Below are 20,701 nucleotides of genomic sequence, written 5' to 3' on the forward strand. Positions count from 1 at the left end.
CTCTCTCTCTCTCTCTCTCTCTCACACACACACACACACGTAAAAATAATGTAAAAATAATTATAACATAGGAACATTTTATTAATTAAAATTGGGCAAATATCAATAAAAAAGGACAAAAGAAAAAAGAGCAAAACATGTAAGAACAAAAGTTAGTCCAATGCAGGACCATGTAGAATGTGGGTAAGCATGTAAAAAGTGAATATGGCACACTGGATGTGAAATATGGAGGAATATTAAACATATGAATGTGAAACAGAATGTCACCATTGGTACATAAGCTTTTACAATTTCTTAATTATACATAAAAATATAATATTCAGTAAATATGCTCAGATTGTGTAGGAATTTGCTGTATATTGTGTCGTATTGTATGACATATGATGATGACATAACTTGTCACCTCTTTAACAACCCTTAAAAGTAGCTGTTGATAAAAATTAATCAGAATCCAATAATGTGACGGCTTCTTTCTCATTAAACTGAGTAACCTCTGGTGGTTATTATAGTTGGGTTAGTAGAAGAAATGTCACAGTATTTCCAGAGCTGCTGAGAAACAGACTCAAAGTCTAATGGCAGCCCATCAAATAGTGTCCTGTGTTCACTGAGGAAATAAGAGTCCATTTTGTTGTATGAGTGAAGGAGACAACTGGCTTCTCTGTTGCACAGATAATTCCAGCACAGTCCATGTTGTGGACAATTAGCCTGTAATGTTGTCATTTTATATGTTTTCAATTGAGATTATCTCAGCTGAATGAAATAGTGATGTCACCATTGGTGTTTCTACAGAACAGATCATGCAGCAGGACAGGGGTCCTCTCAGAGACCCTTTAACCACTGACATCAAGTATCAGTGGACAGTGATCACGAACTCAGTTTATCAGTATTTATCTCTGTGTGTATGTGTGAAGAAGCCATTGTCTGAAAAGCTCAGCCTCCACTCTCTTGACACCATCAAAATGGCAGCACCTCTTCCTTTTCTTCCTCAGAGCTAATGCCTCAGTGGCTCCATCCCCCCTCTGTTCCACATCGCCGTTTGGTGCAGACATCTCAACGCACCATTGGTCAATCCACCAAACAAATGGAAATCCGCCAGCTTGCTGAAATTACTGATGGTTATCTTTCCTAGCCCCCCTCCACCCCCCACCACACCACCACCGCCATACCTTACTTACTCCCTCCCCTCAGCGCCTTCTCTTGTACTGCCGTCTCCTTCAGCCATCCTCCAGCAGCCAGCCTCCGTTTAGATTACAGTCTTTGCAGCGCAGAGGGGGCTGAGGATTATTACTTCTCCCTTTATTTTTTTGTTTCCTCCCATCCCTCTCTCCTTCTGCTATTTTAAGAGCCTCAGTAGCAATGGGGCTTAAATAGTAACAGCAGCTATGCTAAACTAAATGACACAAAGGAGATTTGTCTTTATCTTCTTCGATGACCTGTATGAGCATTTTGTGACCGTGCCGACATGATGGCATCTTTTGTCAGTGCCCCATGTGATGCACAGACATAGATTCACATGATCTGTTCCGCCATTGCTGTAGTTCAGTTATTTGTTAAGGCTACAAAATAAGCATAGTCTAGGATAAAACAAAACATTGTTGGCTGAAAATTGTAAACAAGAACAGTCCTGTGTGGTTTGTATGTCTAAACATCCACCCTGGCCTCCCTTAAAGGTTTTACAGATCTTTAAAAATATCATACTATCTAAAAATATCATACTATCATACCGCACTATAAGGCGCACCTAAAAGCCTTAAATTTTCTCAAAAGCCGACAGTGCGCCTTATAATCCGATGCGCCTTATCTATGGATCAATATTGGTCAATCGTGGCTACCGTAGTCAGGGGGCGTGGCCGAAGTAACAGATTTAAGCGCACTGTGGATAAAACGAGAGCACGTACGGTGAATGTTCGCACCACAGGGAATGAGAAGTCATCCTTCACTGTAGTTCTTGCTTGCCAGGCTAATGGCCAGAAACTACCACCCATGGTTATTTTCAAGAGGAAGACCTTGCCAAAAGACTTTCCAGCCGGCGTCATTATCAAGGCTAACTCGAAGGGATGGATGGACGAAGAAGAGATGAGTGAGTGGCTGAGAGAAATTTACGACGTTAACGACGTTAACGAGCCGGGCATGTTGGATGCCGTATTCGCCCAGCTGTTCAATTCGGACACTGAAGAAGAAGAATTCGAGGGATTTGTGGATGAGGAATGAACTGATAAAGTGAGCTTTACGTGTTTCTTTTGTGTGTTCACAACTGAACAAGGTTGGTCATATTGTGAATATGGACAGTAACGTTTGAGCAACATTGAGTTATTATATTGTTATTGCACTTACGTCTGAGTTACCGTAACGGTATCAGACTCTTTTACGTGTTTACTGAATCGAGGAAAAGTTCCCGTCCACTACGTGATAAAAATGTTGCACTACCTGTTATACCGTGCTGTTGTTAAAAGATAAACTGTGTTGCGAAAATACTACACCGCTGACATTACCTCGGGAAAAATAACACAGCTGTTTATTCATTTTGGGAGTGAACGGGGTTGTTATATTGTTATTACTTTACACTATATAGAGAGTTACTATATTGTTATTGCACTTACGTTTGAGTTACCGTAACGGTGTCGGACTGTTTCTTTTACGTGTTTATTGAATCGAGGAAAAGTTCCCGTCCACTACGTGATAAAAATGTTGCACTACCTGTTATACCGTGCTGTTGTTAAAAGATAAACTGTGTCGCGAAAATACTACGTCGCTGACATTACCTCGGGAAAAATAACACAGCTGTTTATTCATTTTGGGAGTGAACGGAGTTGTCAGAACGCTGGTTTGTATTCTATTAATAAAGTTTGACTGACTTATCTGACTGTTTTGTTGACATTTCCTTTAGCGCAGCTCCATCTAGTGGACGCAAAACGCAACCCGAACCACTGCTGTAGCTTCTATCCTATGCGCCTTATAATGCGGTGCGCCTTACATATGAAAACAGTTTTAAAATAGGCCATTCATTGAAGGTGCGCCTTATAATCCGGTGCGCCTTATAGTGCGGAAAATACGGTACTTCTGCATATGGGCTTAATAGACAGTCATGGTTTTCAGAACAACTAGAGATTCTTGTCAGGAAGCCATAAACATGGAGTATGTTTTAGGTATTCGAACAAATGACATATGATCCATGCAAACATTGTTATATGATGTATATTGGCATTCATCATAACACATGTAACACACATGTCAAGGCCATCTGGAGTGCCAGTGGCTATCCCTCCTAAAGCCACAAAAATGTTCAGAAATGGCCCTGTTAACATGGATTATGATTAACAGCAAAAATTCTAATTATAGTCAAGGAGTCAAGCTGGTATCAGGTAAATGTGTGTGTGTGTGTGTGTGTGTGTGTGTGAATGTGTGCATTACGCACATGAGTGTGTGTATTCTTTGTCTCCATTGACACCACAGGTTTAATTTGGCACCTGCACTTATCTTCTACATACATGCTTCATAGCTTCTTTTCTTTTTTGCCATCTGAGCACCAGTGGCCATCATGTAGTAGGTGTGAGATCATAATGCACTCACTGAGGCACGTAATAACTTCTTTGGTGTGTGTGTCCATGTCTATGTATCTGTGCATACGGAATGCTTGCTGTGTTACTGTACTTATCTGCATCAGCATCATCTAATGCAAAGCTGCTTTTGCAGACTAAAGCTGTGGATTTCTCTTTAAGTGGTATAATAATCAGCTCCTTTTTGCTGATGTGTGGGACTCCTCCAAATCTGCTATCTGTCTCTCTTGAATTCCTCTCCATACTGTTAGCTGACCTTTTGTCCATGGTCCATAAGTCTGTCTCAAATTGCCTTTCCACTGATGAAAATGAAAATGACCTGCAGACAAATTATGTCCCTTTAATTTTATCGAGACAGAAAATTGATTTTTTTCTGTTAAAACCACAAAGTGGCTACGTGACTGTTGCTTGTAGCTTTATTGTTGGTGCTGTGTCCCAATAAAAACATCTGCATGCATCTGCCAGCATCATTTCCATGCATGGCTACTCTACTGTCTATGGATGCATAAAGACTGAATTTGCTAGAATGTGGGCCTGATTTACTCAGAAAAAAACGTGGTGTACAAATGTGGTTCTAATTGAATGGTGGTATCTATGTGTATGCAGCTCTTGATTTTGCCACATCCAACATTAGATTTCTTATTCTAAAAAAATACATAAATACAAGTAATACAGTCATGACAAATGACACTCAGGTTATCCAGTCCAGCAATTACTGCGGAGTGTTGTGGGTGTGTGCAGCCGTGGGTGTGAGCTACATGGGTTAGCCACTGAATGGCTGTTACTGCTGCAGCACTCATTCTTCAGCTCAGGGAGCTATCGCTCACTGCTCTGGGTGTGTGCTTTGTGTTGCAGAGTTAGCCGTTGAATGAATCTGTTGTTGTTGCTGCAGTGATGCTCATTTTGCGACTTAGGTCTATTTGACAGACTAAAACTAACTAACTTAACTGCAGTTCTGAAAGTGTAATCGTTAGCATTGCTAACTGTATCCAGCTACCTCATGCCTCATGTAAGAAAACATCATCTAACAACAGTATCAGTATGACTGTAAACAACAAACATGAATATTGTTAGCACTCACATTACTATTAGGAAACTTTGGCTGCACTTTTTCTGCCATTCTTGCATGATTTGCTTGTAGGGAGACAGCAAGGTAGGCTGCCCATCCAAACAAAATGATTGCAATGATGATTTTTTTATTTTTTTTTTATTTTTTTACCAATATATAACAATACATGTTTCTAAAAACTCTTGCTTGAAGTCCACCTTTAACATTCCTAAGCAGTACATAAGGAAAAACTCACACTGTGAACCACATAGACGTAAATCTAATGGAATACTGTCACCCTCTGTTATTCCGTCTCCACTTGTTAATTCCATTAAATGCTTATGCAATGAGAGACAACTACCTTGCAAGCGCTTGCACAAATGATGCTCCCACTCCAGCCCAATGTGTCTGTTTGATACAGCAAACATAGTTGGGGCAGAATCATATCTATGACTGAAAAACTGGCAAAAGCTTTAAGTGAATCTGCCTCTGTGACTCTGGAAGATGCTTAATTGATTTGTCTAATTCCGTCTCATATTAGCTCCAGTTGAACTTCAGAATGTATTTTACATAAAACTGACTCTTACACTGGAGTCATGCTATGAGGGGATCGCTCACAGCCAGTGTGGAGAGGAGGATAATTACAGAAACTAGCAACTCAACGAAAGTACTTGTGACATGCAAGGGTTGCATGAAGATAGACTTGAAAAACTTTAATGAAGCAAAGGCATAAATGAATGCCTTTTTGAAAATAAATAAATAATAGGCTCTCTTAAAACAGGAATTTGGCTTCCAGCAGTTACCGGCTGGATGTCATACTTAAACCCTGGGTGTTTGTGTCTTACCCACTTCCACCCCCCCCCCCCCCCCCACACACACACACACACACACACACCACCACCACCACCACTGCCTCCCTTTCACCTGCTGTACTCATGATCCTATAATTGAAAAGATGAGGGAATTAATGAAATACTGCTAGAGCCAGAAGATGAAAAAGGATCTGGAAGAGTAGCTGGCTACGAAATTGCTTCTACAGGACAGCTGCTTGGCAGCGTTTGGTGGCATGACCTACAGATCTGACTAAAAGGAATAATTTTCATCTGAGGGGAGAGACAGAGAGGGGGAGAAAGAGAATTAGTGGGCTAATAAATGGATAATCTTGTCATTGATGTTTTTCCGTGCCTATTACATTATGGTTGAAGTGTGTTTATAAGTATTCAAAATTATTCAATGAATTAAACAAGTTCCAGTAACCATATCTTTGAACTTGCCGAACTGTAGATACAGAACAGTAATAGTCAAAGTGAACAGCAGCACAATGTTTCTGCTGTTCTCTTGTAATTTGCAAGCTGTCATCAGAATCAGAATCAGAATCACATTTCCTTTATTCATCCCCGAAGGGACATTCTTTTTCATACAGACATTGCACTTGCAGTTTTCCCGACCAAGAAAGAAAAGTGAAAGATATAAAAATAGGATAAACAAAAACAAGATAAATATAAATCTAAAAATAAAAATAAAGGCATTTACATGTGTTAAAAATCTAAAAATAGAGGTATTAACATGTGTGAAACAATATATACATTGTATATATAAAAGTAAGTGTGTCTGTCACAGTGCAGAGTTTAACAGTTTGATGGCGACAGACAGGAATGATTTCCTGTGTCGCTCTGTGGTGCATCGTGGGAGTAAGAGTCTGTTGCTGAACGAGCTCCTGTAGCTGGTCACTCAATCATCCTGTGTCATGTGAACAACCACAGTGAACACTTTCTAACTGTTGGACTGCACTGGACATTACTGTTTGGCTGTTACTGTATGTCATAGCAGAAACTGTCAGTCACGCCTTGAGGGGGACCAATTCAACGGCAGGGTTTTCGGGTGGGATATCTGGCTCTGAAATAGACTGTAGACAGACACACAGATGCTCTTCTGCTCAAAGCGTTAAAGACAAATGATCACTTAAAGTAGCTATTCTGCATAAGAAGTAGCCCTACTTTTACTTCTGACACTTTAAAGGCTTACTACTGTTGCTGTTTGTAAAGATACCAGTAAGCGAATCCGAAGAAATCAGAATCAGAATTCCTTTGTTTATCTGCGATGGGGAAGTTCTTCGTATTCAAGAAAGTTGATTGTTGAATTTCATTCCATAGTGCTGAAATCACCACTGACCCAAATCTTTCTTCAGAACTGTTGACGCCCATAAACATCCTGAACACTGTAAAATAAGAAGAAAATAAAAAAAAAAATACCGGCAAAGGACACAGTCTCTGCAGATAGTTGTAGTTATCTTTACAATAAGAAAAACGAAGGAAACACGTTAAACAAGCACCAGGATGAATAATCTGAATTATGACCCAATCTGTAGATTAACTTCTAGCATTTGGTGGACTCTCAAGAAACAAATGAATGATGAATGATTCATTTGTTAATTTAGACATGATCACAGAAAACCTTAAGCAACTATTTTCACCAGTTGGGTAGCTCTTGTCAGGATCTGAATCATCTTTACTGGCCAAGTATGTGTGTACCTACATAGGAATAAACAGCTAAGAACAGAGGCAACAAAGCTGAACAAATAAATATAAATGTGTAAAACAAGTCTAATGACCTTGCATTTTGATGCATGTTGTTTTTTATAACATGGTGGTTATGTATGGAAAGCCCCACCCTGGATGAACAGTTCGTGCACATTTCAGTCCGGAAATCCCATCAACTGTAATCTAGAGAGCTACAAATGGATGAGCAAGGAAGCCATTTTGTGTCTTTTCCCATTTGTCCACTCTGACTTTGATTAAGCCCTCTTCTTTGATGGTGTGGGCGAACAGCTCTATTCAATATGAGGATGGTGTGAAGGCGTACTTGCAAACTACCCCCCCACCCCCCAGCAAGAGAGAATCCAGCAATCACATTCATATTCAACACCACCAAGATAATGCTTCCCTCACTCTGCTTCTCCTTCCCTCTCCCCTCAGCTTATCCACTGCTGCTTTATCTTTTTTATTAACAATGAAACCCAGTGGATGGAAACTTTCCCCTCTGAAAAGTGGCCTCTGTTACAGCTGTACACAGCTGTCATCGGAAGAGGGTGAGAGGGATATAGGATTGGGATTGTTCAGGTGAATATGAACAGAATCATTGCCTTGCTATCTGTCGGTTGAGGCAAACAGATGGTCCACCCAGGAGTTCCTAAATGCTCTTACCTGAGCTGATGCCAGATCACGCTTCCATCAAGTGTATGTATGTGTGCCTCTTCATTGTGTTTTTTATACAGTCACATGAGGTGATGGCAAAAGGCACAGTTGGATCTTCTTTTACATAAAGTTTCTTAAAGATGTCAACTTAGGGCTTCAAGGATAATGCCAATTCATTACAAATCAGGCCAGTTTTGCGATTTTAAGATCTGGTAAATCTGACAGAAACTCGAGCAGTCAAGTAATGAGAAATCATTTTGAAGTGAAAACAAAAGCAAACTGTGACATGATTACACAAACTGTCTGTTGTAAACATTTGTTTACAACAAACAATTTATAGACATACAGGAAGGTCCTGTTTGAAAGATTTTTATACCTGTTGACCCATGTCTTGTTGAAATCCCACCAATAAAAAAAAAGAAGTGTTACTGTGTAATTCAACAGTAAATGAAATGAATTTTCACCATTGAAGAAAAATGAATTTAGATATTAATCTTGTTTCCTGAGCTAATGGATCTATATCTGGTCACTGGTCATTTGATTCTGATTTGATTCATGTGTAGTTGTCATATTCCTATCAATAATTTAGCTGGATAAAGAACTGTTGAGTATGTTTTAAAAGACATTTTGTCCACACTGCAAAAATAAAACCCTGTTTCCCCTTTGGATGTGTGCAGACTGCTTTACATACTTAGACTTTTTTTATCTCTCAATGTCTCGACTAACTTTCTTAATGTGGGAGTCAGTCAGGCATTTCTGTCTCGCCTGCAGCTAGTATCAAATGCAGCAGGAAGGCACCTCGCTGGTAAGAGAGGTAATATTTCTGCTGCATTGACCATCTTTCACTGACAAATATAAAATTTATTTTAAGATTTTTTTTCAAATTTGCTTTTAAAGCACCGCATGGACTGATGCTTGCTGACTTCTCTGATCTCAACAAATCCCATTTAATGTTCAGATTCCTCAAATCGTCTGTGAAGTATTCACAAATAAAGAGAGTAATATTTAATATGATTTATTTATGGGGCACCGATAGGCTACACATGGCTATCGTATGTTGGGGCCAAACTGAAGCTCTGGCAAACCCAAGAAATGTATAAAATGAACATAACATAAAATGTCATCATAAATTAACCTTTTAAACTCAATATGAATCCAAAAAACACAGCCACAAACATCAAAACACTGGATCTAAGATGCTTCATTCATCTTTCTCAAATTGGTTTTCATGTGACAGTCCCACTATGACCAGGGTTTTTAGCTCTGTTGCATCATCATAAGTCATGATGTCTCTCAGTTATGTACGAGCCAATGACTTTGATTTATTGCAGTTTCATATTCATACACCATTACCCTAGTACCGTTGGTTGCTTAACAGTACACTGATATTTGAGGTGATGTAGAGTATTTGAAAAAGCACAAAGCACAAGATCAGGAAATTGTAAACCTGACAAAAATGACAAGAAATCTGGAAAATTAAGGAAAGATCAGCTATACATTTCTTAAATTTTCATAGTCAGTAGTCTTACAGTCACTAATATTTAGCTGTATTTTACAATTTCCTTTACGTCCACCTGTGCCAGTTTTGTAGCACTGACAGAGCACTGCGTAAAGACCCTAGGAAATGTTCTTCAAATTGATGAACCAAACCAGAATATCTGAAAAAATAAAAGCAAAGTTTTAAGTGAAGAACCAACTGCATCATAATTTATAGCTGGTGCTGCTGAAAAGTTGGGAAAAAAAAAGGATACAGATTCAGTTCGTTCCCACAGCACACAGCATCCACTTACCTCCCAAATATAAGGTAGATTTACTGTGGCCATAACTTTTCCTTATGCCACCTCTCCCGCCGACATTTTTATAGATGACCTCTCGCAGGACTCATCCAAGCTCATCCATCAAATGCAGGCTCCAAATGGAACAGCTTACGGATGCCATTAAAACCATTATGGGCTGATAACAATCTCCTCACTTCATCCTCATTTCAGCCCTAAAGAAATTCTATTCATTCTCAATTCATTACCATTCCATATTTCAACAAAATGGCTATGACTACTTCTCTGGGTGATTGTAATCTTGTATTGAATTTTTCTTTTCATATATCACCTCTTATCATATAAAACGCAAGTATTCTGTTCACATGTTGTATGTTTGGATTTCAGTGTGTATAGTCCACAACAAAATAATTCAAAATCTGACCACACTGATAGTTTATTCACATAAAACACAGACTCTCCTTAGCTATCCTTTTCTACTTGCAAATGCGTCTGCCGTCTGAAGCAAGGCAGAGTTCTTTTTCTGGTCCTGCAGATTAACTTCATCGTGGATGACCTAGCATGGTTCCTCTTGCACACAGATAAAGCTGCTTTTACCTCACAGTAGGCTGTAGATGGAAAGAGAGACGGGGATGCTCTCCCACCGGGGGGAGGGTCACGTTGGAAACAGGATGCAGTTTGACTTTGCCAGCCCAAAAGGTAGAAGAGAGAAAAATGTATTTATTTCTTTGCAGCTATGCTATATATTGATGTTGTGTGATGGGTGTGAATTCGTCATACCATCTGACAATGTCAGTGTACAGTAATATTTTTCACTCTACCTGATATGAAAGGCTATTTGCTGCTCTGAACTCTGAAGTCAGAGGTCTACTCATGGGGGAGTCTGCTCATGTGTTTACCACATTTGGACCTAAAAAAAGACAGTAGCAAGCATTAATGTATCATTTAGTGCTGGATATGATGGCAGTGCTCAGCTTCGCTTCTAGTTTTGCCCAGTGGTGACTTGTGATATTGCACTGAAAAATTCTCTTCTCTCTTCTCTCTCAGTTCTGAGTGACTGTAGCTGCTCCATCTTGTTTATGGTTGTATTTATCCATTTTAATTTGTATTTTTAACATCATCATTCTCCCAGTGCCTCTAATGGCCAGTTCAGGCATGCCCACCTGCACAACCAGCTTATTCGCTAAGTGTGTTTCCCAATTATTTAAACAACCGGTCAGAAAAGATCTTTATGAAAAATAATCCTGTTAATTAATAGTTGATCATTGTCCTATCATTGACGATGTTTTGAGAGTTAGGTCGTCTGTAATGTCAGGCAGCTGTACCAACAGTGAGATAAGATGTAATGGTGTTGATAGAAGGAATATGGAAGCTCTCCATTGGTAAGCTCTGTTATCTGACGTGTAGCTTATGATTGAAATCCACATTTCTGTACAGTTGTTAAACCGAGGGCAAAAAAAACCCTCATCACTGGCCACTGTATGCTTTGGTTGCTTCTGGTAACTTTAGTGCACAATCATAGATGGTTTATGCAACCACAGGAGACTAGGAGACTCATTTTGGTATTTGGTCTTGCTCTTTTGTAATACAAGTAATGACAAATGAAAAGGCAGTACATGTAAGCGCATGTGGGGTTCACTCAAATTGGGCCTTGCAGAGATAATCATCAATTAATTTTCTTATTTTACTTTCTAAGGCTCCAGAACAACACACTAAGCATATACCCTCCTCCATCATTCCATGCTAGAGTGTTCTATGTTGTGTGGGATGAGCCTTCTTTGAGGAAGTGATGCCCGAGGTGTCTGTGTTAAGGAGATGAAAGCCTTGGCCATTTTGTTTCATTCCTTTTTTTTTCTTTTTTCAGTGTGGGGTGGGGCTTTGTTGCAGAGCACATGAATGCTGCACTCATGCAGATCCTTGTAGTGTCTTGGCAGCTGCTGTGTTGTGACTGAGAAGACCACAGTTGAGTATTTTTTGCTGCGACAGTGAGTTAATTGAAGATGATCGCACAGATAACAACTCTTATTTTCCCTTTCTCTTCTACAAAGAGGACAAAAACAGTCAGTACACCCAATCCTCCTGGCTTCTCTCTTTGGCTTCCCTCCCATCTTTGCTTCTCTCTGTCTCATCACAAGCATTACTACTGTTGCAAGCCAGCTTTTTGATAGGAAATGGCAATTTCACTGGCAAGATAAGGTCTTTGATGTTGTTAGATGATAGATATCTGCTCTCCATTTTCTCTTCCCTTTTCCTGCATTCCTCTGTGCTACATGTATGAATATATCTGGGGGTTCTTATTTGCTGGACCGGTGGTTCTGTTTATTTAATTTATGTCAGAGTGGTCTAAAATTATACAGTAATTATTACTTGATTAATGCCTATTCTTACTTAGCTAAAAGTATGTTTTCAAGGTAATGATTAGTGGTCTTATTTAACCTTTTTTTTTTTTTTATCGACCCTGTAGCTTCAAGTGTCATAGTGACATTATAATGTATACCTGTTTCAACCAGAGCAGTAGACCTGAATCTGGGACTGCCTCATGACTTGACTTGAGACTTCAAAGCAACCACATGGAAGTGTCAACTTATGGAGGACTTGGTCTCAGGAAAAAAAAATCAACCCAATTGTAAGAATAAATGTTGACGCTGTGCCTTTCTGCAAACCAGGGATTATGGTGAAACTTTACTTTTCAGAGCTGTGTTTAATGTTTGGTTAGGCTTAGGCACTAAAAACGTTTGGTTAGGAGTAGGAGAGACCATGTTTCATTAAGTAGTCACAGTCCCACCAACCTCTCTACCTCCCAAAGACAAATTCATTCAAAGCTAACATATCTGTGGTTTGCAGAAATGTACAGTTCTAATTTTTAGTTATAGAAACCAGACTTTAATGTCACATCATTTTAGTTGTGAAGCATTCATAGACCTAAAAGACTTGAAACTGTTTTGTGAAGACTTGACTTCACTTGGACTTTTGCTCAAAGACTTGAGATTTGCTTTGGCAGGATTTGGACCTTGACTTGAGCTTACACCATAAAAATTTAGGAAGAGACAAAATTAGTTGGATAGAATTTCAGTGAAGCTCTCTGAAGAAATTACTTCATGACAGATTCAAATTCATCCATAATTTGAATCTGATGATTGAAAATATACAGTTCCCAACCCTTTTCTTCTTTTTTCTTCTCACCACAGCAAGGGAGGAGAATGTGGCTACTTTCCGAGGTTCAGAGTATTTCTGCTACGATCTCTCCCAGAACCCGATTCAGAGCAGTAGTGACGAGATTACACTCTCCTTCAAGACATGGCAGCGCAATGGCCTTATCCTTCACACCGGCAAGTCAGCGGATTATGTCAACCTGGCGCTGAAGGACGGTGCTGTCTCCCTTGTTATCAATCTGGGCTCTGGAGCCTTTGAGGCTATCGTGGAACCAGTCAATGGGAAGTTCAATGACAACTCGTGGCATGATGTCAAAGTGACCCGCAACCTCCGGCAGGTAAGGCACAGATTTGGACTGTATAACATGAAACAGTCATTGTTGTGGTTTATTGCAAAACTTTTTTCAGTCTTAATAAATGGTATTAATGATGTATAGCAGCTGAGTTCTAACATACTAGTTAAGAAGCAGCATGCTGTTAGCCAGCGAAAACATCCTGCTAGGCTCGCTAATTGTTGGTTAGCTTGCTAACTGCCACTTAGCAAACAACCTACCTCTGTTGTTGATAACCAGACAGTTTCATGACTGTTTCAGGCTTTGTGTGGAACAATTTGAGATGAGGTATAAAATTGAATGGTGCATAACAACTTAAATGATAGCTTCTTTTGTTTTCAAAGGACCATTCCCTCAAAGATCAGCACAGTTAAAATAACTTGTGTTTGATCAGTGGTTCAAATTTGTGTCAGTGTTCCCCAGAGTAGAACCATGCAGAGTTTCACTTTGCATGAATTCACTGCCTGGCGCTTCCATCCAACTTATTCCAGGTGAAGCAACAGATGTAACAATAATAATAATAATAATATATAAATAAATAAAAAGCTCTAGTCATCTAAGACCTCAGCTGTTTACCCAAGACAGATCTCCATTCCACTGTACAATTTCTCACCAACCTGCACGTTACCATGCAAATGCAAATAGACTCTCCCTTTTATACCAGCCCACTTGGAGTTGAACTATGTGGTTGTTGTTGTTTTGAACGTGCAAATTTAAAATGTGGTTTTGGTCCACAAATTTACTAATAAAATGAATAAAACACACAAAGAAAAATAACTTTAAGTTTACTGTAGTCAGACTTGTATTTCACTAACTTTCAGTCCTTGTTGATTTTGGTGATGTTCCATGGCTATCAGGTGTGGTTTAATAGTACAGTACACAGTAAACACCAATTAAACACCTTATCACCAAATTGCATGAATAACACACCAGTGTCTCTTGTGATTTTACTTGTTACCACAACACAGGTTTTGTTTTTTAATTTTATTTAATGCCATTTACTGTATGTGTCATGTAACAGAGAAAGTCCACTTTGGAGACAAAGTCCTGTGTGAAACAACAAGTCACCGTTAAAGGCAAAATATGTAGAAAACTATTTTCTCTGAACCATCACTTATGGAGCCTCTAGAAGTGAGTGGTGGTGTCTGTATCTGTAGAGACTCTGCCCTCTGCCTGTACTTTCTTATTTTCTTAGTACTTTGCTGTGTTGTGGTGTTTCTGGGCATCAGTCTTTGTGCAGCACTGTGTAGCCCCCAGCCAACAGTGCCAAGTCAGGAGTCTATTTTGTCTAGTTTGTCATAAAGAGGTGCAAGTCTGTGTGTCTACACACAGACAGGCAAGCCCAGTCTCATTCCCAGTGTGTCAAATCCCACTATCTTGACGTGTCCCTCAGCATCTCATCCAGATGCAGAAACCTCTGAATGAGATGTACCAGACTTTATTGGGCTCCAATGCAAACAAATCTGCATCAATATCAGATGGCAGAGGCAGAGCAACTGCACAATGCGACAAAGCAAAATGCGAAAGTTTCAAGTGTTGTGGGCTTGAGTTGATCTTTTTCTAATCCTAACGAAGTAGTTTTTGTGCCTTAACTTAAGTGCCGTGTCATTTTAAGTGTTAGGGAGGCTTTGTGGCAAGAAGGCTTTGTGTATCAGAATACAGCGTACCTTGTGTGTCTTCTCCAGACTCACAAGGGTGTGACAAATCCTTGATATATGATCAGTTGGGATGAAAATGTGTTGTGCAGGCAGGCTGAGCAGAGGCACACAGGGAAAGGATTAAACCTACACTCACAAAAAATCTGGAGGGTGGTTTGAAGTATGGGTGTGTTTATTTGTGCTTTAGAACATAATAGCTGTGAAACAATCAGAAAATACACTTTAGGTCTCTGATTTACTGCTTTGTTCACTTTTATTGTCACTCTTTCTTTCCATTCAGTGTCTAGCTAAATTAACCGATTTCACTATCTCTTGACCGATTTTGAATTGCATGTTCATGGACAGCAACCAAAATAGTCCACATATTATGCCTTCAACTTATTTTGACTTGTGTTTGTAAGCTACATCACAAACATTACATAACTTTTATGTTTTTTAAAACATAAACCATGATCTTTCTTAAACCCAACCAAGTAGTTTTGGTGCCTAAACCTAACCAATCTGGGACCATTTCATAACTTTAACCACATGGTTATTATTGTTAAATGATGACAATGGACAATGATCACCTTGAGTTTCCCTCGGGATCAATAAAGTATCTATATATCTAACTATCTATCTATCTATCTCTATCTGAAGGTCATCTGACTCCATCCTTTTCTGCATGCCTAAAACTCATAAATTGTCAACATTGTTAAATGATGTACAAAAAGATTAAAATATGTACAAATGACACCTGAAATGTCCTTAAAGTGACATGCTATTCATACACATTCCATGAGCTCACAGTTTTTAACTTCTACCATTGTCTGTCATGGAACAACTCTTAGTACTTGAAACTTAAGGGGTTAAATCAATCTTTTTCGTTTGTATGTTTGTTTTGTTTACTAACATGTTTACTAATTCCCTCACTCATAATTTGGTTGTCATTTCTTTTATTTTAATATACCATCGGTCACTTTTATAAATTCATATCTTACTTACCCCACCTTTCTGAAAAGCAAACAGGCACTGGACACGCCATGGTAAACACACTCCATTGTATGGTAGATATCATTCTTATTGTCATTTTTTGGTTTGCTGTGCTGTTCTCCCCTTCCTCTTTTTGACTTCTGTCCATCAAGATACCATTACCTATAAAACAAAGAAATAGGTTTTATATTCTTGTTCTTCTAACATTCACCTGGTCCATTCACCAACATTGCTTTTCTGCTCTCCTTTTCATCTGTCCCTTCTTTAGTCACCCATAACTTTTGCTTCTCTAAAGTTTTACTCAGTCTACTTCATTACGGATTTTCCTGTGAAATGATTTAGGTGATAATATTGTGGAAACTGCAACAGGCCACAACCAAAAAAGAGAAGGTCTACACTGGACAATTTGACAGTTGCGTCCAGTACACTACATGCATGATCGAACTATCATTTTCATTTACGCAGTCAAAATACAGAAAACCCACACTGCAGGACTAACGTAGATAAGAAAACAAGACAGAGAAAGCCCACAAAGCATTAAGAACAGACGTTTACCTCTGGATAGCTTATGCATAATGATAGAAAGTGGAGGATATTAATGGTTGAGAGATGGCCTGGACTTGTTTTGGCTGCAGATGTGATACTGAAACATGAGTATGGCTTAGGTATGTAGCTATAACATTTTTATGAGGCTATTTGTCACTGAGCATTTTTTTCCCTGCTCTATATAGTACTTTACAGTGATTAAAGTAATTCAGTTGTAGCTATAGAGCACAGTGGGATGAAAATATGCAGTCCCCTGCATGCTACATACATAGAACATATACAAACAAATTTTCACATTTACAAATGTAGAGTTAACTGGTTAATAAATGTAGTACTGGAGAGTTATAAGGAAGCATAAATAATGTAGCTAAATACTGTAGCCTATTTAAGTACAGTACTTAAATGAATGGATGTAGTTGCTGTCCACCTCTGCTGGTGGGACTTTCAGTTCTAATAAAAATGTAGTCAAACATCAGAGGTTTTGTCTGCAGTGTACTACATTGTTTTCAGACTGTTGCCCTGCAGTGCACTTCTGTTTTCTACCACTCTGTGTTTCTTGCACGTTTTCATTCAGTTTTGTGTGGTGTAACACAGACTCCTTCCTTCCTTCTGTTGGTTTTGTGAGTGTTTTTGTCTGCCTCTGCATGCTTCTATTACAATATATTTATTAGTTTCTTTCCTCCCTCACACAAAATAAAATCAAACAGTGAACATTGCTTGCGTTTTACCAGTGCTACATAAAGATGAAAATCAGTGCATGTTTGTGAGCGTCTGGAGCTAAATTCACCAACTTATCTTTTGTTTTGACATTTTACTAACACCTCATGCTCACTGTTAGTTCCCACAAACAGCATCTACTAACTCATATCAAAAATGAAGAAAATTGCAAGCTGGCACATTTTCTTTATATCTTTCATGTCTTATCCATAACACAGGTAAGCACATCACCAAGTCTATGATCTATAATTCATACAGACATGAGTCAATTCCATAACAACACTGTAGGACACATTCTATCCTTTAAATCCAAGACAAACATTTTGTTTCCACCCTCACTGTCCACTCCTCATTGTCAGGTTACAATATCAGTGGATGGAATTCTGACCACCACGGGTTACACCCAGGAAGATTACACCATGTTGGGCTCTGATGACTTCTTCTATGTTGGTGGAAGCCCCAGCACCGCTGACCTTCCTGGATCTCCAGTCAGCAACAACTTCATGGGCTGTCTCAAGGAGGTAAACTACCTGATTCTTTGTTTCCTGTTTGTTTGAGTGAAATGTGGTCCTATGGTGATGATGTATTGCTAAAACTCTCATATCCACTTTGATTTATGAATGTTAAGATATTTATTATTATTTTGAGTTAAATATTAGATGTGTCTACATTTATTTAATTTGTTGGTAGAGATTACATGTATAGAGGGACATGAAAATTTGTGAAATTTTATGGAAAAGGCACTTCCTTGAAAAAACCTACCACTTTACAATAGTTGTACATGAAATTGCATTTATCAATTTTTGGCGATTAGGGGGCAAAAAAACAAGCTGTCAGACATTCTATCTGCTCTCTGTCTGCTTTACAGGGAGCAGCATATCTGGATTCATATGTTTGTACAATGGACAAAAATGCGTCAAAGTCAGTCTTCTCACTGGCTTTCTTTGAAAAAAAATATCTGACTTACATGTGTTAAATGGTCATAGATCATTTGCAGACAGACAAGTATAAAACCTTTATATTTCAACGTGTTCTGACTGTCAAAATGGTTCAAAAACAGTACAATAGTTGAGCTGATTTTAGGCACGGTTAGTGTATAACCGGGTATATAAGGTTTTTATAGGATGATATATAAATTTGGTAAATGGTTAAGAACAGAACAGACAGAAAACTGGGGAAAACAGGTCAGTGAGTATTCTTTCATTTACCTTTTGCTTCAGCTACAAATCTTATTGTTATTTCTTTGATTACATTTAAGTGGAGCCTCAACACAACAATTTTCATGGTGTAAGAGTTGGCCCATTGAGTTAATCCACCCACCCACACACACACACACACACACACACACACACACACACTGTTATCTCAAGCTGATGATGTCATATCTTAGCCCTTGACTGGAGTCAGTTGCACGCATTCACGCACACACACACAGACAAACCATCGTATCGGCTGCGGGGAGAGGGAGGAAGTGGCGCAGCGGCCATTTAATCCCCCTCTGGCCTACTTCCTTCTCTGCGCCATGCTGAGCTGGTTTGCGATACAAACAGAAACATGCACACACCCAAGCATGCATATTAGATTGAATCCTTTATTTCCTCATGATGAAACACAGATATATGGACAGTGTGTCACATATAAAATGCACAAACACACACCCATAACAACATAAAACTACACATAGGGGTAACAGTTTAGTTACAATAGATCTGTGTTGATTATTGACTGATTTTCTCATTCTTTTTCTTATTTTACATATGTCCTTTATGCATCCATCATCAAAACATAGTTGCCAGAAGTTTAAAATAGTTCATACTTTGCTTTGACTTGGATCATTTTTTTGTCTCCAAAAAAATAATCAATCAGTTATTACAACTTCACAAAGTGTTTTTCCTTTCTTTTTTTATCGACACTGAATACACATTATGCGACAAAAGACATTTCCACCCAGCAGTGTTTTACTTTAAAGAGAGCTCTGCCAATTTAGCAGTGCAGTCTCATATTGTCAGGCTCTTGAATGACAGTTTTTGAAATAAAAAACGCAGAAACAAGTGGAGGTCCTCTTTAGGGTTTAGATGTGAAAATAAAGGTAACACTTTCCTTTAAGTCCCTGTTTATGTATAAGCAGTATTCCAACATTTAATAAATGGCTTACAATACACTATAATGTAGTCATGGGTCTGTCTGGGTCTATAATCATCGTAAAAGCTGTTTTTTCTTTCTTTCTTTTTTACTTAGAATGATTTTTTATATCTACAGAGGGAGGGGGTCCTACTTCATGCAGTAGTCCTTTCAATATTAAAAGTAAATACAGTAAATGTATATTTTTTGTATTCTTTGCGATGTAACCACCACCTTCAATTATTACTCTGAAAGATCATTTTTTTTAATGTTCAACTAACAGTTGTTTGTTCAAATCTAAAGGCTTCACACTTGCTGGATTTTAACACACACACACACACACATTTAGAAAGCTTTAAAATTTTCCACAGCCACAAGTGATGCATTGATATACAAGAACTCATATGAGCACATTAATCACAGTGTGCATATACTGTATGAACCACCTTCCTCAGTCACATGCATTCTGCCCACCTCCTAATAGCAGGCCCACCCACCCAGAGATCTGCAGCACCCACCAGCTCTGCCTCTGTCTACTGTCCAGCTCCCACTCATCCTCCAGTCCCTGCCATTAGGGCTAATTTGCCCGTTGCCAATGCTCTTGTCCTCACCATCCACAGAGCGGCATTATGGATAACTGTTTTGTTACCATGGCACCAAGTACTGGTCGCCCTTGGTAGTCCCTGTGGTTGGCTGGCCCATGATTATTATGCCTTTTATAAGCCAGCAATTACAGAAAAAGCCTACATCTAAAAAACCTACAAAATACATAATGGCCTACAATAACACATAATTGCTATAATTATCATGCTTATTACACCTCCATCAACCACTCATATGGATCCTTCTGGCTGCAGCTGTATGCTGCAACCAACAAAGATACACAAAGGATGAGTTCACAGACTGAACACTGAGGATGAGCATTTGTACCACTCATTAGTATTATTCTCTCTGATTTCCCTTTCACTATATTTTGCCCTGATGTTACTTGTTTCAAAATGAGCTAAAAAAGTCAGATCAAAGCAATTTAATTTCAATTTCATTTTAGCTAGGGGGAGTCTGATATGTGGTACCTAGTGATGAAGTAGTGGAATTTAAAAAAAATACTCAAGCTCTGTGATTAAGTAAAATTTTCCAGAGGGAAATATTGTGCTTTTTAGGCTACTATATTTATTTTACAGCAATAACTTGTTACATGTTTTACAATGCACAAAAATGAAAACATTTTTGCATACATGACCTTATGAAATATGGTTAAAGATTAAACTATTAAATACATGAGTATATACATTGTTATAATGGATGACTGTAAAGCATTATCAAGAGTCACCTGGCTGAATAATGAATAGTTTTACATCTGATACTTTAAGTAGTTTACTTATAATACTTGATTTATAGTCTTGCTGATTGATTGTTGAAACTCATTCCCAGGTCATTAAATATTAACACTTTGGGTTGATGGCCAATGATTCCTGAGAAACCCAGTGTTGGTAGGTTTAAAACTGCATTAGGCCTAACTGACCTTTTTTTTCCCAGCTTGTAGTGCTTCAGTAACAACCCTGACATGTTAGTCTTGTTCTTGGTGGACGTGTTAGCGAACACTTAGTTTCTTACTCCCATTTTTCACAA

At 38.7% G+C, this 20,701-nt stretch overlaps 1 protein-coding gene across 2 annotated transcripts in view; it reads left to right on the forward strand.

Annotated features, from left to right (window-relative positions):
* The window catches only part of nrxn3a (neurexin 3a), a 163,008-nt gene that overhangs the window by 57,259 nt on the left and 85,048 nt on the right, over nt 1–20,701 (forward strand). For both annotated transcript variants that reach the window (XM_046412322.1, XM_046412324.1), the window contains 2 exons: nt 12,763–13,064; nt 17,311–17,472. In XM_046412322.1, the coding sequence (XP_046268278.1) occupies nt 12,763–13,064; nt 17,311–17,472 (464 nt within the window). The remainder of the gene's footprint in view (nt 1–12,762; nt 13,065–17,310; nt 17,473–20,701) is intronic.

This window comes from Scatophagus argus, chromosome 15 (genome assembly GCF_020382885.2).
Source record: "Scatophagus argus isolate fScaArg1 chromosome 15, fScaArg1.pri, whole genome shotgun sequence".
NCBI lineage: Eukaryota > Metazoa > Chordata > Actinopteri > Scatophagidae > Scatophagus > Scatophagus argus.